The sequence below is a fragment of the Pseudomicrostroma glucosiphilum genome, assembly GCF_003144135.1.
Source record: "Pseudomicrostroma glucosiphilum strain MCA 4718 unplaced genomic scaffold BCV69scaffold_11, whole genome shotgun sequence".
In the NCBI taxonomy this organism is placed as follows: domain Eukaryota; kingdom Fungi; phylum Basidiomycota; class Exobasidiomycetes; order Microstromatales; family Microstromataceae; genus Microstroma; species Microstroma glucosiphilum.
In genome coordinates, this window is record NW_020289923.1 from 587,970 (window position 1) to 607,553 (window position 19,584).

Below are 19,584 nucleotides of genomic sequence, written 5' to 3' on the forward strand. Positions count from 1 at the left end.
CGGGCACAATACTCGTCTTCTCTTCCTTGGCACTCACTTCCACTTCCTTGTTTTCCTTTTGAGCAACAACAACCCTCTACGTATTCTTCACCATCTCCATCACGTCCCTCCTCCGCAGCGTGTCTTTTTTCACCCTCTCCACCTCGGACTTTCGTGCAACCAACACTTCCGCTCAGACGCATCTCTGTGCCGAGAACCCGAGGCGTTTGCTAGCAAAAGACACGGCACGCACGCACACAGACGCACACGCACACACCTCCAGAACCTTGTGATAGCATCTGGTCCACATTTTCCACTCTTCATCACCACCCTTGCAATTGCTCGTTACCTTTCCCGTGCACTTCCTCGAGACTTCTGTGCCCTCCGTAGCCAACACTATACCCTTCGAACCCTCTCTCTCTCTCGAGCCTCTCTCAGTTCCGCGGATGGGATGCCGATCATAGCCAGACCCCTCACATCCTCCAGGATGGGCCTGCCGGCAGAAGACTTTCCCGTCTCCCCTAGCACCAATGTCGATTCTCAGCAGATGCAAGCTTCTCCCTATCAAGAGATTCATTCGCAGAGGGAAAAGCGCGCCTCTCCCTCCAGCTCCGGACCAGGAGTAGCAGCCCTCTCGGCGAGATTCAAGGCAATGGACTCGTCCGCCGGCGCGAGTCCACTGGCCACCACGAGCACTTTGGGATATCAAGACGAGGAGCAACGCTCTCATCATCTCCACCCAGATGGCGCTTTCGCCTCGAGCAGTCTCTCCCCGCTCATGTCTGGCGGATCACCCTCCTTTTCTCAGCAAGGTCGCTTGCGCAGGCAACAGCTTGACCCAAGGAGACCTAGCATACAGGCCGATCAAAGACAGGCTTCCAAAGCTAGTTGGTCACGCAAGACTTCCGATCTACCCAGCGTATCTGTGCCATTGGGCAGGTCTGCAGAAGGAGGATATAGTCGAAACGTCTCTGGGCAGAGCAGACAAGGCGGGCGAGGGCCAGCTTCCTCGAGACACTTCTTGACAGTGGTTCCACCTGAAGAGTGAGTACGCCTCTACAGATACAGAATCGTGGTACCACCAATGTTGTACAACCTCACTGACCCGCTCCTCTTGATACTTTTGACTTCCAGCTTCCCTGCCGATCGACCTAACGCTCGGAGCGCTGCCGCTTCGTCTTCCTACTCCAATCTGCGGAGAGGCGCATTGCTTCCTCTGTACCCTACGCTCAACGGGCAGCTCTACGCCATCTCACGTGAATATGGTCTACCTTCAATTGGCGGTCTGTCCATCTATCTTTGCGAGGATGGGGACGGAAATTTGGGACCACGCATCGGTGAAGGGACTTGGGAAGTACTCTGGTCGCGCTACTTTTTGGAAGACGAGGAGGACACAAACAGCGGACCAAACGGCAGGATAACAACCCCTCACTCGCCTTTTATGAGATATGTGGCTAGTCGAGACAGAGATGCAAGCCCTTCGAGGTTCCCGGATTCTCGCAGTCCCGAAGGCGTTGTAGCGGGCAGTCAACACTCTCCAGACTTGCGAGGGTCCAGCAGTAGGCTGCGCAACGTATCGGAAGGAGCGAGAAGAGTGACAGGTGGCAGTAACAGCTGGCGAGCAGGCTCTCCCCTGCCTTTCTCGAATGACCCCGAGGCCAGCTTTGCTACCACCACCACCTCTTCACGCTTGGCTGCCGCATTGCCGATTGTAGGAAGAGTAGAGTGGACCGTCGACAAGCATCGAGCTCAATGGTGGGCTAGCTGGGCCGGCGAGACTGTCGAACAGCAGCAGCCGGTCGCGCCTAGCGCCGCATCGTCTCGACGGCAGAGAAGCCTGCAACTGTCGAAGCTGCTGGACAGCCACGATATCAGCATTACAGCAGCTGATGTCTCTACCCCTTCCATCATCGACGGTCAGCGGGACGAAAGTCAGCGCTTCGAAAGCGAGGCCACAGATGCGCCTTCTCAGAATCCGTCCGCGCCAGAAATCACACATCAGCGGCAGCTATCTTCCACTAGTCAACGACTGCAACAAGATACCCCCGCCGCGAATCTTCAAGCGTCATCGAGCTCGACACAGAGATTGGCTCTTCGACGCACTAGCAGTGACGCGACCGTAGCCCCAGCTCGCTCCTCTACTCCCGTGATGCAAGATATTGCAGAGGAAGGAGCAATGGAAAAAGATGCTTCACCATCTACACAGCAAGACAGCGAAGTACCAGATGTGCCGAATACAGTCTCGCAAGCTCCGAGCTACCACGGCTACTCTGCTCTGATGGACGAAGATACGTCCGAGAAGACGTCTACGGAGGATGAAGACACCAGGGGTAGCTCATCTGTCGAAGGAACCGTCGCTCGAATGCGGAGGCGCACTGAAGAGGCAGACCCCACCCGAAGTCTGCCACCGGCTCCACACACTCGACGGATGACATTCGAGATCATCACTGACTCGGACGAGTCCATGTGGCGATCACTACAAGATGCACCTCATCCTCCCACCACCATCGGACTTTCTCAGAAGATTCTCACTTCCTACGAGAGCGGAGAATTAGGCGGAGTCGATGCCGCTCTATTGCAGATGCCGGCACATCCCGGCCTGTCAAGCGGAAGCGGCTCGGTCAGTCAGTGGATTGTTGCTACGCAGAGCAGTCCCGATCTTCTCAAGCGACGGTCCGACTTCATCCAGGAATGCGTTGTTGAGGATTCGGTGCAGGGTGAGGACGAGACGACGGCAACTAGTGAGGGAGATCCGCTTGAGGACGATGTCAAGGAGGTCATGGAATTGTGGGCAGAGAAGGCGCCTGCTCCTGTCTTCAATAACGAAGGCATCACTGTTGAAGGTCTCGGCATCATTCAGGACGAACCTGCCCAGCCGCAGGACCCAGCTTCTTTGAGCGCTGCGGAATCAAAGCTGAAGCTACTGAGCCCAATTGCACTCGATGATATTGGAGCATTTCAAGGAACAGCACCCCAGCTTGGCAATCTGGCTTCGGAAACGGTGTCAGCAGCAAATGTGGCAACCCAGCCCCTAGATCAGACTGTTTCCCGCTCGCACAATCCCAATGGACTTCGTTTGGCTCCTAGTCCAAGAAAGGCTGAGGACAAGGAAGCAGTCTCAGAGAATGCGCCTGCCTCGAGCCAATCGTCAGACAGTAGTGGCTTGGAAGACTTCGAGCGAGCTCTGCAGCTCCTCTCGCCTGTTGCGTCCGCTCAAACACATTCTCCCAGCCTGGCTCAGCTCGCCCTCTTCGAAGATGGCCACAAGATGAGCTCGAGAGATAGTCTTGCAGCGGCACGTACCCTTTCCACCAGCGTCACGCCCTCCCCACGCTGGCTGTCTCGGAAACGCACACCCGGCAGTCAAGCCTTTGACTTTACTGGTCGGCGCTTCTCTGCCGGCGGACCTGATGACCACAGGCAGTCGCGCGGCTCAGCTTCGCTCGCAACCATTTCTGCCAGCTCTAGTCGTCTAGCCGAGCAAATTGGCGGTGGTCTGGACGATAGGAGAATAGCTAGCGCTGGAGACGCTCTGAGGAGCACACAGAGCAGTAGACAGAGGCTCGCTTCTGCTCCGAGTGTCATTGGCTCGCTCGATAGGCAGAGCCTGGCTTCGGAGAAGAGTTATACCTCTTCCATGTTCCTCTTCCATCCTGGAGCGGAGGTGCCGGTGCAGATCAAGGAGCAAGATCAAGAGCAGAATCAGCCTGAAGATGAGCTAAAGAACCGCGAGAGTCCCGATGTTCAGGAGGGCGTGGTGCCCGACCCTGCGTCTTTCGGCGTCGACAGCTCCATCACGCCTTCCAACGACGTCACCAGCGAGCATGAATCTGACGATGCGACAGACACTGACGCTCGCAGCGTCCATGCAACTGACATCGATGCAGCCAGCCTGCACAGTGAGCTCAGACAAGAGACTTCCGCCCCATCGATGGTACGCCGGACTTCGCCCTCACCACCTCCGGCGATGGAGACCCTTGCCGAGGAGGAAGATGATGCGAGCGAGGAGACTGGCTTGGATGCATCCCCTGCCGCAGAAGAGATCCCGCGATTGCCGGCTCCGGGAGGCAGTGTTAGGGCGGACAGTACTGACACTGTCATGCCCGGTGTAGAGGATGCTGAAGCGGACTCAGCCTCAAGTGAGAAGGAGGAAGCTGCAAAGGAAGAAGTTGAGGAGGAAGAGCCTCTGCCGCGACCAGAGGAGACAACGTCTGCCGAACCTGTCGATGGGTCTCCAATGGAACCAGTAGAGCCTGTAGTGCTCAGTCCCAAGACAACAGTGGAATCTCCTCCTCAGAGCCCCAAGACGGCTGCTCAGCAAAGTCTGCCAACAGACAACTCCGATGTCTTCTTGTCACCAAAGACTCCCCTTCGATCGTCACCGCCTCTGTCACGTGCCTTCAGCTCGACCGTCGAGGGTCCAGACGCAGAAGCTGCTTCATTCGTCCCGAACCATGCTTTTGAGGGTCATATGCTTCCACAAGGTCCCAATCCTAACACACTCTCGCCATCGGCAATCGACGGCACACGGACCCCATCTCCATCGCCTTCTGTCGTCGACGGCGAGGAAGTCCCTCCCTCTGTCGTTCGCATGATCCGAGGAGAGTCATTTGGAGCCTCATCCGCTGCCACTGACAATAGCCTCGTCAACACACCTAGCGGACGTAGCATATCTGAGGAGAGCAATGGGAAGCCTCAAGATGTAGAGGCGAGCTTGCACGCGATGTCTTCCTCGCCTTCTTTTGAGGAGACGCTTTCGAGAGCTGCTACATACCACGAGGCGCTGCGCGAGACTGATCAAGAAGAGGTTGAGGAGCTGAAGTCTCAGGTTGAAAACGCTCAAGATGAGGAGGAGCCTCACTCGATGCATCCCAACTCTGCTCTGCCAATGTCTGCCTCGGTAGACTCGTGCTACTCGACTACGTCCTACAACGGCGGACAATCTCGCCATGGAGACAGTACGCTCAATCCTGGCAGCTACGACGACGATACGGTCCAAGGCGGCGGCAGTCCTGATAGCTGGGGTGGCGAGGACGGGCAGCGCAGCGGGGACAGCGACAGTCGGTACGGAGGCGACTCTGGTGTCGTGAGCACTGTCGACACTGCCTTTACCCAGCTGGACGGCCCTTCTCCCGAAACGCCCACCTTTTTCTTTGAGCGCCATTTGAGAGACGGGGACTCAGGTGACTCGCGACCGAGCAGCTTCAGGGGTAGCAGCTATAGCGCTCTATCGGGCTCCAAGCTGGGTGCGGTGGATGGACTGCCCCAGGAGGGAGATGGATTGGGACTCGGCCTTGCTCCGTCTGCTTCTGCGAATAGTCTGCGCCAGAGCTCTTCTCTCGCTCGAGAGCCTTTGCTGGGCGAGGAACAATACGAAGTGCAAGTTGATGAGGCTAGCGAGGGCGACAAACAAGATGGTGACGCCGACGAGGACAATCAAGGCCAAACTGCCATGGAGGCTGAAAAGGAATCGGCAGCTACAACATCTCTCCCAACTCCTATGCAGGAGTACCGGCACAGCACTGCTGATGTCACCAAGGACCTCGAGGAGATGCTGTCGTCCATCGAGACCTTCGCCAGCAGTAGCGATCACGTGGGTCGTCGCTGGAGTCGACCTGGCAGTACGGCAGGGAAGCCCTCGTCGCCTTTTGATGAGGATTCCTCGCTAGCTAATAGTCGCTCGACCACTCTGCCGAACCTTGCCTATCAGCAGCAGAAGCAGCAGCAAAAGCAACAGCAGGAGCAGTGGCAGGCGGAGCAGGAACAAAAGGAGCACAGCAACGGCGATAGTGATAGTGGTGCCCCTCTACTTGCTCCAACTGCTCGCTACCACATGGCCGATACTGCAGGCAACTTTGGCCTCGATGGAGAAGACCGAGAGGACGACCTAGACGCAGACACCAGCCACGATCTCGAGACCATGACGCAAACAACGCGGCAAGCGGTACGCCAAGCGCTAGGCCGATCGGATCCCTCCGTGGTGTCTGAAGTGGTCCCCTTCCGCGCCCTCTCTGCCTCGCCTGACCATCAACACAGCTACAGCGAGATGCGCGCCAGCGGCAGCGGAAGCAGCGCGAGCTTCTTTGCCGGCGGCCCCATAGGATCACGCTCCCGCTCTCGATCACCCAATCGACGTCCATCTCTAGAGCCGCCCAGGAGAAGCTTCAGTGCCGGCGGTAGTCGACCAGGCAGTAGTGCTAGCTTTCACGCCCACGCCCACGGAAGTATGTACGGTGGAGCACCCCTTGGAGGGCACCACAGCAGCAGCGGTGACTCGTACTATGCCTCTACTCGACCTTCGCTAATGTCCCCTGGGGGGAGACGCTTCAGGACCTTACCGCCTTCGCCGAGCTTGCTTCCCGAGGGCTTTCTCAGGGAAGACGCGATGAGTCGTGAGAGTGGGAGTGGAGATAAAGGTGGCAGCGGAAGCGAGATGAATGGGGAGACTGCTACGAATGCCCCTGCTGGCATCAACGCTCAGGGAGAAGAAGAGGCGCACTCCAGCACTTCGAGTGCAGCCTCTATCTCTGCCTCTGCCTCTTCAACTGCTTCTGCCGCTGGAAAATCCACTCCGAAGCCTCTCCTCGTCGACTCGAGTCGAATGCTCAACCGAGTCGAGCTTCTTCCAAATGGACACGAGGCTGAGCAGTTGCAGAAGCAGCAGCACGGAGCAGAACAGCCAGTCGTCTTCCACGATTCGCCCGTCGCACAGTCTGAGACGGGCGGGTACTCGCCTTGAGAGTAAGGCCATGGTACAAGACACCAGGTTGGCCGAGGGGCACGCGCTGCTCTTTCTCCTCTCTCCTCTCCTCTCCTCTCCTCTCCTCATTTGGGCATTCACTCCACCATCATCACCTTTCGACTTCTTCCCCACCCATAAACGTTTCCGCCTCCGGTTCTAATCTACATTTGGTCCTCCAGACTCTACTTCACCTTCACTCTACCCTCACCTCACCACTTCAATCATGTAACACAACCACTCTACCCACGACTTGCCTTGACCTTGACCCTAATGCTCCTGTATCCCTCTTTAGTAGTCCCCAGTCCCCAGTTCCAGTCATAGCTCTACAGATAGACGTACACACATATACACATTGCCTCGCTATTGGTTCTAACCGTGCATGCATGCATTCACCCACTCCGTTGAACAATGAAACAATGAAACAATGGCCAAGCTGCTTCTGCTCTCTTCTACCACGCACAGTTACATACGCCTTTGACTCCTCTAGGTCTGATGTCTGTTGAAATTGTCCGCGTATCTGAGACATGGTACAGCTTGGGTCTCACCTCCTAGGTGGCCGTGTAGAAGGCCTGTGCTGATTCTCCTCGCTCAACCAAGGAACGTCTCCATCCTCTCCTCCAACTCCAGCTCCGAGCCCAGCTCCAAGCCCAGCTCCAGCTCCAAGCCCAGCTCCAGCTGCAGCTGCAGGTTCAGCTGCAACCCCTGCGGACCTATAAGCCCTCAATGGTCTCTCCCAACAAATGGCACTTCGCGCATTCGAGCTCAACTCGGCTTCTGGACTTAGATCGCTCCTACGAAAAGGGAGGAGCACGCCTAGCTCCCAATTGTTCGCTGTCAGACCCACCTCGCCGGGAGCACTGCTGCTGCCGTGTACGCGCTCGTTGTTGTTCTGGCTGGGAAGGGCTAGATTCCCCCAGGCTGCCATTGTGAAGTTTGCTGAGCCGAGGTAGGTGTACCCAATGATTGCGCTTGGGCCTGCGTCTGCGTCTACGTCCACATCTGCTGTGCGTGGGGCAGTCTGCCCGGTCGTGTTGCCTTTACCGAAGAAGGAAGATGAAGAAGAGGCGGAGCTAGAGGCAGTGGTGGAAGAGAAAGAAGAGGTGAAGCCAGGCTTGAGTGCCAAGATAGCCTTCTGGTGCATGAGCAGGCCGGGGAGACGGGCGCCACGGGCTTGATAGCAGAGGTGCTTCCAGCGGTGGAAGGCGTCAGGCTGGATTGAGGTCGGTCGAGAGAGAAACGATGTGAACGTCAGTGAGATTGGCGGGTCTCCACTTCGACCTTCAACCTACACTCTCACCTTTCCAAAGTGACAATGCCCATTTCCGGGTCCAGGCGCGCTCTCCCTGAGTACAAAGTCTCTGGTGGGAAAGACGACCTTGATGGGCGGCCATTCCTTTCCTGGTCTGCCAATTTCAGCACCGTAGCGACGTGTTGCGGCCCCTTGTGCGGCGGGTAGGGGAATGCAGCGAGAGAGCTCTGCGCCTGAAGCGGCTAGGTGGAATTGTTGGAGCCAGCGCTGGGAGTACATGCCCATTGAGGAGCCCTGATGCGCAGGGCCAGAGAGAGAGTGTCATGGTCAGAGCCAATGTCACACTAATATTGCCTAGGCGCGGACTCACCTGCGCCTCCAGCTCAAGCCCACCTCCAAGCACTGCCCCACCCATAAGGTCCCTCGACTTGACGGCCAGCCTGCCCAACCCGACTTTTGAAATCTTGTCCCAGCCTTTCACCGGCACGTCCGTCGCGATAGAGGCCACAATCGTCGGCCCTTTGGTCAAATCGTAGCGAGCCAATGCTTGGAAAGCCACATGCTGGCGTGGAAGACCCATGGAGCTCAACACCATGCTCATTTGATCATACACATCCGTGCTCGTATCTCTCCTCTCACCAGGCAGGATCGGGAAGTCCTGCAGGAAAGCGGCATTCTCAAGTGTGCTCCAGTCATACTCGATCATATTGCCTGTGAGGATTCCCATCCTTAGTCGGTCGGGGTAGAAGAGCAGGAGGAGCTTGATGTGAGGGCAGCTATGCTCCTTGCGAAGCTCTTTGCGGACGTTGAAGTTCCAGCCTGGAGGACCGGCTGCGTGAGTGCCGATGGGCTAAGGTGGCCAGAGAGGGGCAAATGGAGATAGTGTGGATTAGTCAATCGCTCGCATGGTAACCTCTACCAAAATTCAGACGCTCGACCCACCAGACCTGTCTTCTCCGAAGTGAGGAAGGTGAGCTCAGGACCAGGGAGTGCCTTCCTCCCGGGCTGTGCTGAGTTCTTCGTGGGAAGTATGGTGGAGAGCCATTGGTAGTCTATGTCGTAGGATGTGATCACGGCGTGTGTGAGACCGGCAGCGTTGCTTCTTGTCGTGGGGAGTATGAGGTCTGAGAAGGGCACGCCGTCTTGTGTATACCTGCTCCAGCTCCTCTGCGATATCAAAGGAAGAAGCGACTGGCTTCAGCTGGCTCATCCTTCGCCGGCCTGCGACGTCTGGTACTCACCTTGACATTTCCCTCCCAGAAGCGATCCCCTGCCAGTATCCTCCTCAGCGCAGGCTTGCTCCCACTCACTCCCCCAAGCCCACTTAGCGCAGAAGCTCCACCTATGTTGTTTCCACTGCTACCGCCTGCCTCTTCAGCATCACGAGTGAGATCTTCGAAGCCGCGAACCTTCCCCTTGGCTGCAGGTCGCGCCGCTTCGACTTCAGAGATGTAAGAGCGACTCTTGTAGTTCGCCGGACCTGCTTGAGATCCGCTAGAGGTCTGATGTGGCAGGTGTGCTGACTTGAGGCCACCAGTTCCATTTGGAGTATCAAGCTCTGTCTCGCTATCTTCGCTCTCGCTCTTGAGACCCTGCGCTCTTCTCCTCTCCTTCTGTCTGAGCCTCCGCGCTTCCTCCATCGCTTTGCGGTCCATCGCACTCAAGCCGAGCCCAAGCCCGCCGATTGAGGGAGGTGAAATCTTGGCGCCATTGACGCTGCTGGAGTCATCTCTTGTGAGTACGGCTGGAGCAGCAGATATTCGCTCGAGAGATTGTGTGATCTTCGAAGGGCCGGCCAAAGATTCTGATGAGCTCCCAGAGGCAGACCCCGCCACATAGCTTCGAGAAGCCGGGGCATTCCCTCCAGTCCATCCCCCCTCTCCAACAGCTACCCCACTCCCTTCTCCACCCCTCCTCCGCTTCGCCGCGGCTCTATCTCGTTCCCACTGTAGTAGGTCCTCTTCCTCTTCCTCCTCTGTGTCGGAGTCTATCACGATGATCGGCTCGTCTCTCGCTCTGGCCTTGCCTGCCGCTCGTGGGAGGGGGGCTATAGGAGGAGGAGGAGGTGGGGGAGAGGGGGCCATGCGCTTCAAGAGAAGGTGGGATGGGGAAGGAAGTCGAGGTGATGAGGTAGAGAGGATACGGCAGGATGACTGACCGAGTGAATGACGGAAGCGCCCCCTTTCCCTCGATGCCGGAATTCTGCACTTTTCCCTCCACTTTCACTCAAAAACGCGTCTCCTTTCCGTCTTTCCGTGTGTGCTTCTGACGATACGATACGATTCAAGTCACTGGCAAGGAATGTGGTATTGATTGCGACACCCATACAGACGGTACCTAACTCTACATTGCTGTGTGACTCCATTACTTGTCGCTCGGCAACACCTGGAAGGCGACTGTGGGGCCTCGCTCGATGTAGGCCGACTTGAGCGTGTAGCCCTTGGCCTGCGAGTCTGCAAAGACCAGCTGTGGGGCAGAATTGGGAGTCAGGGGTGGCCGAGAATGTCAGACAATGACAAGTCATCGCATCATTCGCATCCTCACACTCCTTTCAATTCTTTCACTCACCTTGGCGTAGATGGTAGCTCCGAGGAAAGGCGCAAGGTCCGTCCGGTCCTTGAACTCGACAAAGTAGTCTGGCGTCTTGAGTGCCCGAGCATTGCTCACCTGCTGTCCATTAAATGCCAATCCCGCACCCACATCGTCCACTCCTCCTATACCTCCACCATTGGCTGCCATCATTCCACCTGCGCCTCCATTGCCATTAGCAGCGGAGCTAGAGGCAATAAACTTAGACAGGGATGAAACGATGTAGGTCGTCAAGCCGCGCAGTACCCGTGTTGGCTGGCCGGTGATGACGAGGAGCTCCCATAGGGGAGCACGTCGCTCTGCCTCGAGAATGGAGTTGATGGAAGAGGAGATGACCTCGGGGAGGGAGGGAATCGAGGCCCAGTCCACCTGAGCAGGAGCAGAGGGTATCGAATCTTCGCTGGAGAGACTAGGCGGCGAGGCGAGAGTCAGGAAGCGGCTGTCCACGGAAGCAAGTACGCTTGGTTCCGTCAGAGGTGTGACAGCCTTGTCCAGGGGAGATTTAGGTATCCTGAGAGGGGTCTCTCGGAACTGGAAGGTGAGGAAGCCATTTACGTCGCTTGCCCCTGCGCTCGTGTTGCCATTTGCAGCGATCTCGGCAGGCATTTGAATCTTCTCAGGCTCCTTGCCTTCTTCGATCAGAGCCCTGTTCTTCTTTTCCTGTGCGGCAATTGCCTCTTTCTCCTTTCCACTAGTCAAGGCTCCCAGCACGTCGAAGTTGCCCTCATCATCGACATTGGCATTGGTGGCTTGCAGTCCGTCATCGCCTTCTCCCAGAGACACCTCACCCTGCTTGAAGAGCTCCTCTGCGAGTGCAAGGAGCAGCTGTGTCTCCTTGTCTGAACTAGAGGCGGCAGATGTAGACGCCGCTCCTTCCGGGGTGGTCAGGAGGGTTTGAACGAGCCGCCTGTCCTGTCCTAGCTGGAAGGCCAGGTAGGCGATACATTCTCTCAGTCCCACTTCACATCTGACATTGCTGCCCAGCACAGGCAGTGCATCCAATACGCACGCAGCGCTGCTGCCGCTCCATCCCACATCCACCACGCAGGCTCCCAGCTGTCCCACTGCGAAGGTCGACACGAGCGAAGAGTCCACTACACAGAGGGCGGGACAGTTGAGCTCTTCGAAGAAGATCTTGTGGATTTGCGCCGAAGTGTTGCGGTCGATTGCTTGAGGTGGCAGCGAGAGGAGGGTCACGGACTGGTTCGTAGAGCGGATGACGGGGAGAGAGAAGAAGAGGAGGTGGTACCTATCGGCGCGAGAGTAGGGCAGTATAGGTACAATCAGTCCACAGCCCTTCTTCTTGCTGACTTCGGGGCGAAGAACCTACTCACCATATCGCCTGCATACCGCCCCAATCCCTGATCTTTCCTCCCACCATAGGCCAGAACGCGTGAACGGGGTCGTCCTGATACCCCTCTGGATGCTGCAGCGCGTCCTCCAAGAAGTGACCCACGAGATAGTCAGAAGGTTTCACCGGAGACAAGTACGGATCTGATCCATCCGTTACATCAGCGCTACTGCCATTCAAAGAAGCGATTTTAGCATTGTGAGCGCGGAGAGCCTGGATGTGTGAGCTCCTCAGTCCAACCTGCGCGGAGAGCTCGACGGAGGGTAGCCGGAGGGGCTCGTGGATACCGAAGCCAGCTCGGATGGTGTGGGATCCATGGGCGATGACTACTGTTCGAGCCTCGCGAGCCATGGCTGGTGAGGATGATCCAAGAGGACAGGAGAGGAGCGCTAAGAGGCGGTATCGAGCGGAGGAGGGAGTGGGTTGGTACTGTAGGGACACTGCTATCCGCTCCCTCGACGCGAGAAGAAGTGCGGAGGCTGGTGCAGGCGACCACGACCAGCATCGGAACGGAAGGGAGCGGGAGCGGGAGTAGACTAGCAGCCAAGAAGTGGCCCTTTCCGCTTCCACTGCTTCCTTCGACTTAACACCTTTGACCTCCAAAGACAGCTCAAGCAGCCTCCTCCATCTCATGTCTGCGGCTTCTTCCTCTTCTGGTCGCTCGAAGATGCTGCGGCTGAGCGAAGAAGAGGCCAGCGATGACCTCGACGGCGAGCTGGCGGAAGCCCGAGCTAAAGCAGCAGCAAAGGCGAGCCTGGCTAGACTGCAAGCTGCCAGGAAGGACCGCTCGCAGGAGCGTGTTCATCAATCTCCCAGGGGCGAAGAAGAGGGCGAGAACGGCAGGACAGAAGCCAGAAGAGTCTTGGCTGCAACAGAAAATGGAAACGTGGCCGAACAAGAGATGCTCAGAAGGCAGCAGAACGGAGGAGAGGGCAGCTCGCGCCTGAGCGAGCACCACGCTCCAGTGCGGATACGGCCTCCTCGTCCACCGCCCACTCGCGGGCCCATCCCTCCTCGCTCAGCTCATCCACCAATCACTTCTTGCTCCTCGGTATCGGACTATGAGAAGCTCAACCACATCGAAGAAGGGACCTATGGCGTCGTCTTCCGCGCCAGACACAGGGTGACGGGAGAGGTTGTAGCCCTCAAGAAGCTCAAGATGGATCGGGAAACGAACGGGTTCCCTATTACGAGCTTAAGGGAGATTCGGACGTTGATGATGGCGCAGCATGAGAACGTAGTGAGGGTGAAAGAGGTCGTGGTAGGGGAGACTTTGACCCAGTGAGTACCGGGCGAGGTTCAGGCGGGCGACAGCCCATTCTGGCTCCAGCAGCAAATTGACCCCGTCTTTGATCGATTGTCTCAGGATCTTCATCGTCTTCGAATTTGTTGAACACGACATCAAGACGCTCCTCACAGCAGGAGAAGTCCACTTCACCCTCTCCGAGATCAAGACTCTCCTTCATCAGCTGCTAAGCGCTGTCTCCCTGCTCCACTCTCAATGGATCATCCACCGGGACCTCAAGACGTCCAATCTTCTAATGAACAATCGCGGGCAACTAAAGCTCGCCGATTTCGGTCTTGCAAGACTGTATGGAGACCCGCCTATGGACGATTATGGCGGGATGACTAGCCTGGTCGTCACGCTGTGGTATCGAGCGCCGGAGCTGCTGCTGGGGGCCAAAGAGTATGATACGGCCATTGATATGTGGTCGGTTGGGTGCATCTTTGCTGAATTCCTCAAGTCGGAACCATTGTTCACTGGGAAGAATGAGAGTGATCAGCTCTACCAGGTGAGTAGAGAGCATATGGCGGGAGTCAGAGGCCCGTCTGACACTACGGCTGACATGTCCTGCCTTGTACCTCCTCAGATCTTCTCCCTCCTAGGTCGGCCCACCTCTTCCTCCTACCCACCCCTCTCCTCACTCTCCACCTCAAGCAGCACCAGCAAGCTGCTCCGCTCCAGCAGCTTCAGCTCCATCCAGCCGTACAGCACTCTGCGTGCCTCTTTCCCATTCCTCACCTCCCAGGGGCAAGACCTCCTCTCCCGCCTCCTCACCTACGATCCCGCTAGGAGGATCACAGCTCAGCAGGCCCTACAGCACCCTTGGTTCACCGAGGCGCCGTTGGGGAAACATCCGGACTCCTTTGGGAGTTTCCCTAGCTGGGCGGCAGGGGAGAGGAAGAGGAAGGGAGGAGCTGGAGGAGGAGCAGGGACAGAGGCTACGACTGATGCGCCTGGAGGTGGGGCTGATAGGAGGAGGAAGGGTGCGGTGGTGGATGGACTGGTGGGATCGGCTGGTAGTACGGGAGAAGCGATGGGACTTGTGACAGACTGGAGCGCTCTGCTCTGATCGGCTTGTATTGGCCCGCTGTCGTTGGATGGACATCATATTCAGCCTCTTCTGGGCATCCAATCATCTGTAACACTGTAATAGTATCTCATTCACCTGCAATACTCTACACACTTCCGGCATCACTCCTCCGCTTCCACACCTGAATGTACGTCTCACCGAGGAAGATCATCTGCCGGTTGATATCCTCAACGATCAAGTCCTGGATCTGGAACCACTTCTCCTCGGCCTTCTCTGCTTCCTCTCCATCACCCTCTCCGGCCCTTCTGATGCTTTCAGCTTTGACGCTGTCTGGCTGACCAGCAGCAGTGGACGAGGAAGAAGGGTTGATTGGCTCTCCTTCGAGACTGGTATGCACCTGGGAGCGCCACACGGAGTTCTCGCGGACTGTGCCTGGAGTGGCCTCGTGCGTAATGTTGGCCACCATGTCGTACAATGCCGAGAGAGGAGTCAAGGAAGGGTCGTCGACGTCTGAGAAGAACAAGGGAGGTGTATGAGAAATGAAGTCAGTACGCTTCGTCTGACTGCGCTTGCCAAAGGACCCTACCATACACTCACAATCTCTCAGATCCAGTCCCTTGATGGGGAAATTGACAATCGTCGGGTTCCTCTCCTCGACAAAGTTGTTCTTCGTAAACCTCCTGAAGTGCAGAATCACATACGGCGGCAACTTTGTGATCTTGTATCTGCGAATCATGCCCCGCGCTTCTTGGAAGGAGACGCCGTCGTACTTTGCCAGAACTTGGGCAATGGAGACTTGAGGGATGATATTCTTCTCGACTACGTCTTGGAAGACAGGAGGGGGAGGGAGGTCGATGGCGAGGAGGAAGAAGGGAGAGCGGTCGATCTTGATGTCTGCATAGGTGGGGAAGAGCAGAGGGATGGTGATCAGAAAGCGTCTTGCCACTCACAAAGTCACCCCTACTCACCTCGATCGATGTTGAATTTGGCATTGCCGTACTCGTCCTCCTGGCCGCCCTCCTTCCTCCCATCTTGGTCCAAGCTGTCCTCAACATCCATCTCGCCTTCTGTCTCCAGTCCAGTGCGGACAAAGACCTTCTGGCTCTCGATCCTCACTTCTCCCTGTAGACACCTAGAGATGATACTGGGTTTCTTTCTGCTACCTCCATTGAGGTCCATATGCAGTTGATTGAGCAGCCAGCCGAGCAAGTCTACAGGATCGCCTTGCTCCATCAGCCGGAAGCGTCCCTTCGATGCGCTCGTCACCTCTTGCAGGAACTCATGCGGCGAGACCTGAGCTTTGAAGGCGCGAGGGTTCCAAATCTTCCTCAACAGAGCTGCAAAGCGACGTACGAGCTCAGAAGAGTTGGCGAGAGTGGGGTTGTATGACACTCCGCCAGATCCTCGCGCGACAGTAGCGGATGTCGATGTACTCTTAGCTCCCTGTCCATCGTTGTCAGGTCTGAGCGAGCCGGTAAGGAAGTAGTCTCTGAGGGGAGCGATGTGGGCTAGAGCTTGTATGACAACATTGACGTAGTCGTTGCCTCCAATGTTGTTCAAGCCTAGATAGCCAGGGTAGTATGGCTTGCCTTGTAAGTCTATGGAGGGTCGAGCATCAGGGGCATCAAGCCGCCTAATCTGCTTTGGCGTGTATGTTGGCTGAAGAAGGTAGACAATGTCGGACAAGGATGCAGAGGAGACTTGATAGCCATCTGGGAGAATGTATACCTGAGAATGGGCGAGGCAAGGGTGATTGATGAGCTTACTGCTGGCTCGACCAGCATCACTCCCCACTTCCTCTGCTTACTTTTGCTGTCTCGAGATTCATGTATACTCTGTGGCCGTCATTGATGGAATGGAAGTAGGCGTAGGAATTTTTGCCTCTTCCCTGAAAGTACTTGCCGCAAACAAGGCAGGTATACACGTTTATGTTGGAGAGGGATACGCTGCAGAGCTTCTCGAAGTCAAAGTCCAGGACGCTTCGATTGATCTGAAAGTGAGAGGACCGGGGAGCAAGGGTCAGTCTCGCCCATACTTTCAGTCCTATCGAAGAATCTGTGATGAAGCTACTCACAGTGTCCAGGTACAAGTCTTGGGACTTCTCCTCCTCCTTCTGCCGATCTTCCTCTGCGAGTCTCTCCCAGTATTCTGCATCCTGCACATCTTCTTCATCTTCACCTGCTGGTAGACCTGCTTCTGCTAATGGCGGGGGTGGAGGTGCGCCGTCGAATGTAGGCGGAGGCGGCGGAGGAGGCTCTTCGTCGGTGGGCGGGGGAGGTAAGGGCAGATCGGTGGGAGGTGGGGGAGGTGGTGGTGCGAGGCCATCTTCCTCAGGCGCAGCAGGTGGGGCGGCCGGGGGAGAAGGCGGCGGCGGCAGATCCGAGGGCGCTGAAGGCGGCGGAGGAGCTTCGTCCTCTACTGATAGTAGTGTACTGGCCTCTTCGCTCTTCCGAGCCTTCTTGGCTGGCCGTCCATTGCTGCTGCTAGCTGTGGCCTGTTCGGAAGAGGACGAGGGATCGGAGGCGCCAGCAAGAGATGGCTTCGGATCCGCCGGCGGCGGCTCCTGAGCAGCCTTTGCCGCTCGTGTCTTACGAGGAGGCATTGAGCGGCTATGGTATTGACGTGGTCAATGTCCTGAGATCAACAAGCAAGTGAGCTGTGTACGACGAGAAGGGTGATGGCAGGCAGCCGTAGAAGACGCGAAGAAGTGAGATCTGGGCCTGCGTCTCTCCACACGCCCCGCTTCCGCTCCGCCCGCGCTTCCGTCTCTGGATTCAAGACGTTCCTTCTCACTTCCGCTTCTTCCTACACTACTTGCTGTACCTACTTTCCCCAACCCTGCCCACTGCTAGTCTATCCTATCCATAGGCCTACCTTCGGATCTCTTGCCTTCTTCAGCTGAAGACTATCGCTTCCGCTGCTCCCTTCCGGCTGTTCTAGAGCGTGCGGCTCAGCAGCAGGGGCGGTCTACTCAATTGCGGATCCAAGCCGGGCAAGCGTGAAGCTCAGTCCATCAGGAGACCATGTCAAAGTAAGTGCTCGCCACCGCCTTGCAGATATCGTATGCACGATACTGACAATACACTGTTCTTTGTGACGCTTTCCTCGCTTCTCCTCCCTCATCGCATCACAGGCATCACCCAGATCTGATCTTGTGTAGGAAGCTGCCAGGGATTGCCATTGGCAGGCTGTGCGAGAAGTGCGATGGTAAATGGTGAGTCGTTCGAAAGACAGGGTTGAGTGTAGAAGCACATCGAATTGAAGCTGACCCTAAATTCCGTCCCGTCACTACCGTCCTTTCTTCTGCTCGCGCCACCGTCTCATCCTCCCTTCTGCTGCCTCCCTCTCTCAGCCCCATCTGCGACTCCTACGTGCGCCCCCAAACGCTCGTCCGCATCTGCGAAGAGTGCAACTTCGGCTCCTACGGCGGACGCTGCATCGTCTGTGGCTCCAACGGTATCTCCGATGCTTACTATTGTGCGGAATGCGTGCGGTTAGAGAAGGACAGGGATGGATGTCCAAAGGTGGTGAATCTGGGAGCGAGCAGGACGGACCTGTTCTATCTGAGGAAGAAGAATCAGCAGTCGTGAGTACGAGGGAGCAGGCGAGGCGAAAATGAATCAGAGCCTCAGACTGACGCTACAACTTCATTTCGCTGTCTGACCCACAGGTTCCAAAGAGGATAGCATCGTCACTTCAACCCTCCTCTGCATACCACCCCCGGCCACCTTGTACATCTGATCTTCCCACTTCGCAATCTCATCGTCATCTCATCGGTCTTTTCGGCCTTCCAGGTGGAAGGACAGTAGCGCGAGCGTGAGATCAGCGAAGCCTCGCGATCTCCATGTCTCTGAGCAAGGCGGAAGCTGAGTGGTGCGTTAGCATTTCCCAATAGCAAGCAGAGCAGCAAGACATGAGGAAAGCGGCGGTGATTGAACACTTCTCGGTCTGGATGATCCGTTTCGATCGATGAGAAGATGAGAGGGCGATGGATGAGGTACTGATTGGCTGCGCTGCGCGATGAAGCAGAGGGAAGGGAGGGTAGGACAAAGACGAGAGGTTGATAAAGGCAGCATTGTCCCTTCTCTGACAACGAACGTCCTCTCAACACCCACTAGTAGTGCCCAAATCAACATTCCCAGAAGCTAACAGCACTGCCAAGGATGTCGATGCCTCCTCCCCCTGTGCCACTCACACCAAAGCGCTCCGCTGCTCAACGCGCTGCCTCCGTCCGACCGGAGGCCGCGCCCATCAACGTAGACAACTTTTCACCTCGTCGTGCTTCGGTACCTCCTCAGTCGATCCCATCTCCTTCCAGTCTTGGAGCGGTGCTGCTCAATACTCCGCCAAAGATCAAGGCCGAAGTCGTAGAACGACCGATTTCACCGTCTACTCCCTCTCCCTCGCGCCATCGGGTCACGCCTTCCCCTTCTCCCTCTCCATCTCGTCGTCGTCGATCTCCTTCGGTCACTGGGACCTCAACTCTTGGCCGAGCGATCTCTCGATCCCGCCTCTCTCCATCTCCTGGCCGCTTCAAGTCACCAGGTCTCCTTTCTCGTCGCAGCATCAGTCGCTCCCTCTCTGCTTCGCCTCGCTCCCGCCGAGCTGGTACCGTGCCTGCCTCGCCTTACGTCGCCGCGGCCAGGAGCAGGGTACTCAGAGCCTCGGCAACTCCATCGCCTCAACGCCCTCATCTACCAAGTGCTCTACCACTCTCTTCGCCTTCGGCTTCTCTGGGACAGGGCTCGAACGCCACCGTCGTCCCTTCAGTGGCCCCTCTGCAGACTATCCTCCCATCTCGAGAGCCAACACCAGCACACCTGGTGGACCGTAACAGGGGCCGTCTTCCTTCTGACACTCCTGGCCCGGTCAACTGTCCGCCTCCTCAAGGCCAAGTCGAAACCTCAGATGTATTAGCTGGACAGAAGCGCAAGGGCAAACGCAGGAAGGCCTCTGAGAAGGCAATTGTTCTAGACTCCTCGTCCTCCTCCTCCGACAGCGACAGCGAGATGGAGGTCCTCCCGGCCCCTGTCACTTTCGCTGCCTCTCGCTCTCGCTCCCTCTCGCTGGTCCCGCCCTCGATCACTGGCACCAGTGCCTCAATGCAGCCGCACCTCGCCGAAGAAGACAATCACGAATGTACCATCGAGGTGCACGTACTCGTCAAAGGACCCAATGGGGACGCTATAGCTCGAGTGTCGTACCAGCGACAGGCGCATCTTGGTCCTCAGAGGTGCTTCAACTCAAGGCAGAATGAGGTTCTGGATAGGGAAGCTCCAAAGACTGCCCGAAGACTCGAGCATGAGTTGAGGAAGGTTCGAAGGCAGGGATGAGCAGCAAGGGGCGGATGGAAGCGAAG

General features: G+C 56.9%; 6 protein-coding genes across 6 annotated transcripts; 3 read left to right on the top strand and 3 right to left on the bottom strand.

Annotated features, from left to right (window-relative positions):
* Positions 1–6,990: 6,990 nt before the first annotated feature.
* On the bottom strand, positions 6,991–9,560 carry BCV69DRAFT_43459 (hypothetical protein). The gene is made up of 5 exons (XM_025495275.1): positions 9,212–9,560; positions 8,913–9,135; positions 8,341–8,820; positions 8,019–8,264; positions 6,991–7,931 (listed from the first exon to the last, which is right to left on the bottom strand). Exons 1-5 carry the CDS (start codon positions 9,217–9,219, stop codon positions 7,263–7,265), a joined length of 1,626 nt encoding a protein of 541 aa, XP_025346730.1. The 5' UTR covers positions 9,220–9,560; the 3' UTR covers positions 6,991–7,262.
* Positions 9,561–10,258: 698 nt separating this feature from the next.
* BCV69DRAFT_284205 (hypothetical protein) lies at positions 10,259–12,337 on the bottom strand. Its single transcript, XM_025492963.1, has 3 exons — positions 11,894–12,337; positions 10,539–11,808; positions 10,259–10,436 (listed from the first exon to the last, which is right to left on the bottom strand). Exons 1-3 carry the CDS (start codon positions 12,259–12,261, stop codon positions 10,335–10,337), a joined length of 1,740 nt encoding a protein of 579 aa, XP_025346731.1. The 5' UTR covers positions 12,262–12,337; the 3' UTR covers positions 10,259–10,334.
* A 474-nt stretch (positions 12,338–12,811) lies between these two features.
* Positions 12,812–14,264, top strand: BCV69DRAFT_251082 (Pkinase-domain-containing protein; the record flags this gene model as incomplete). Its single annotated transcript, XM_025490411.1, has 3 exons — positions 12,812–13,191; positions 13,277–13,703; positions 13,782–14,264. 3 exons carry the CDS (start codon positions 12,812–12,814, stop codon positions 14,262–14,264), a joined length of 1,290 nt encoding a protein of 429 aa, XP_025346732.1.
* Positions 14,254–16,902, bottom strand: BCV69DRAFT_284208 (cysteine proteinase). The gene is made up of 5 exons (XM_025492964.1): positions 16,300–16,902; positions 16,033–16,215; positions 15,194–15,953; positions 14,823–15,119; positions 14,254–14,735 (listed from the first exon to the last, which is right to left on the bottom strand). The coding sequence occupies exons 1-5, from the start codon at positions 16,825–16,827 to the stop codon at positions 14,371–14,373; spliced, it is 2,133 nt and encodes a 710-aa protein (XP_025346733.1). The 5' UTR covers positions 16,828–16,902; the 3' UTR covers positions 14,254–14,370.
* A 346-nt stretch (positions 16,903–17,248) lies between these two features.
* On the top strand, positions 17,249–17,911 carry BCV69DRAFT_288027 (putative Pre-mRNA splicing factor ini1; the record flags this gene model as incomplete). Its single annotated transcript, XM_025493602.1, has 4 exons — positions 17,249–17,256; positions 17,359–17,439; positions 17,578–17,811; positions 17,896–17,911. 4 exons carry the CDS (start codon positions 17,249–17,251, stop codon positions 17,909–17,911), a joined length of 339 nt encoding a protein of 112 aa, XP_025346734.1.
* A 477-nt stretch (positions 17,912–18,388) lies between these two features.
* BCV69DRAFT_300395 (hypothetical protein) lies at positions 18,389–19,558 on the top strand (the record flags this gene model as incomplete). The annotated part of the gene is made up of 1 exon (XM_025494455.1): positions 18,389–19,558. One exon carries the CDS (start codon positions 18,389–18,391, stop codon positions 19,556–19,558), a length of 1,170 nt encoding a protein of 389 aa, XP_025346735.1.
* Between the last annotated feature and the right edge of the window lie 26 nt (positions 19,559–19,584).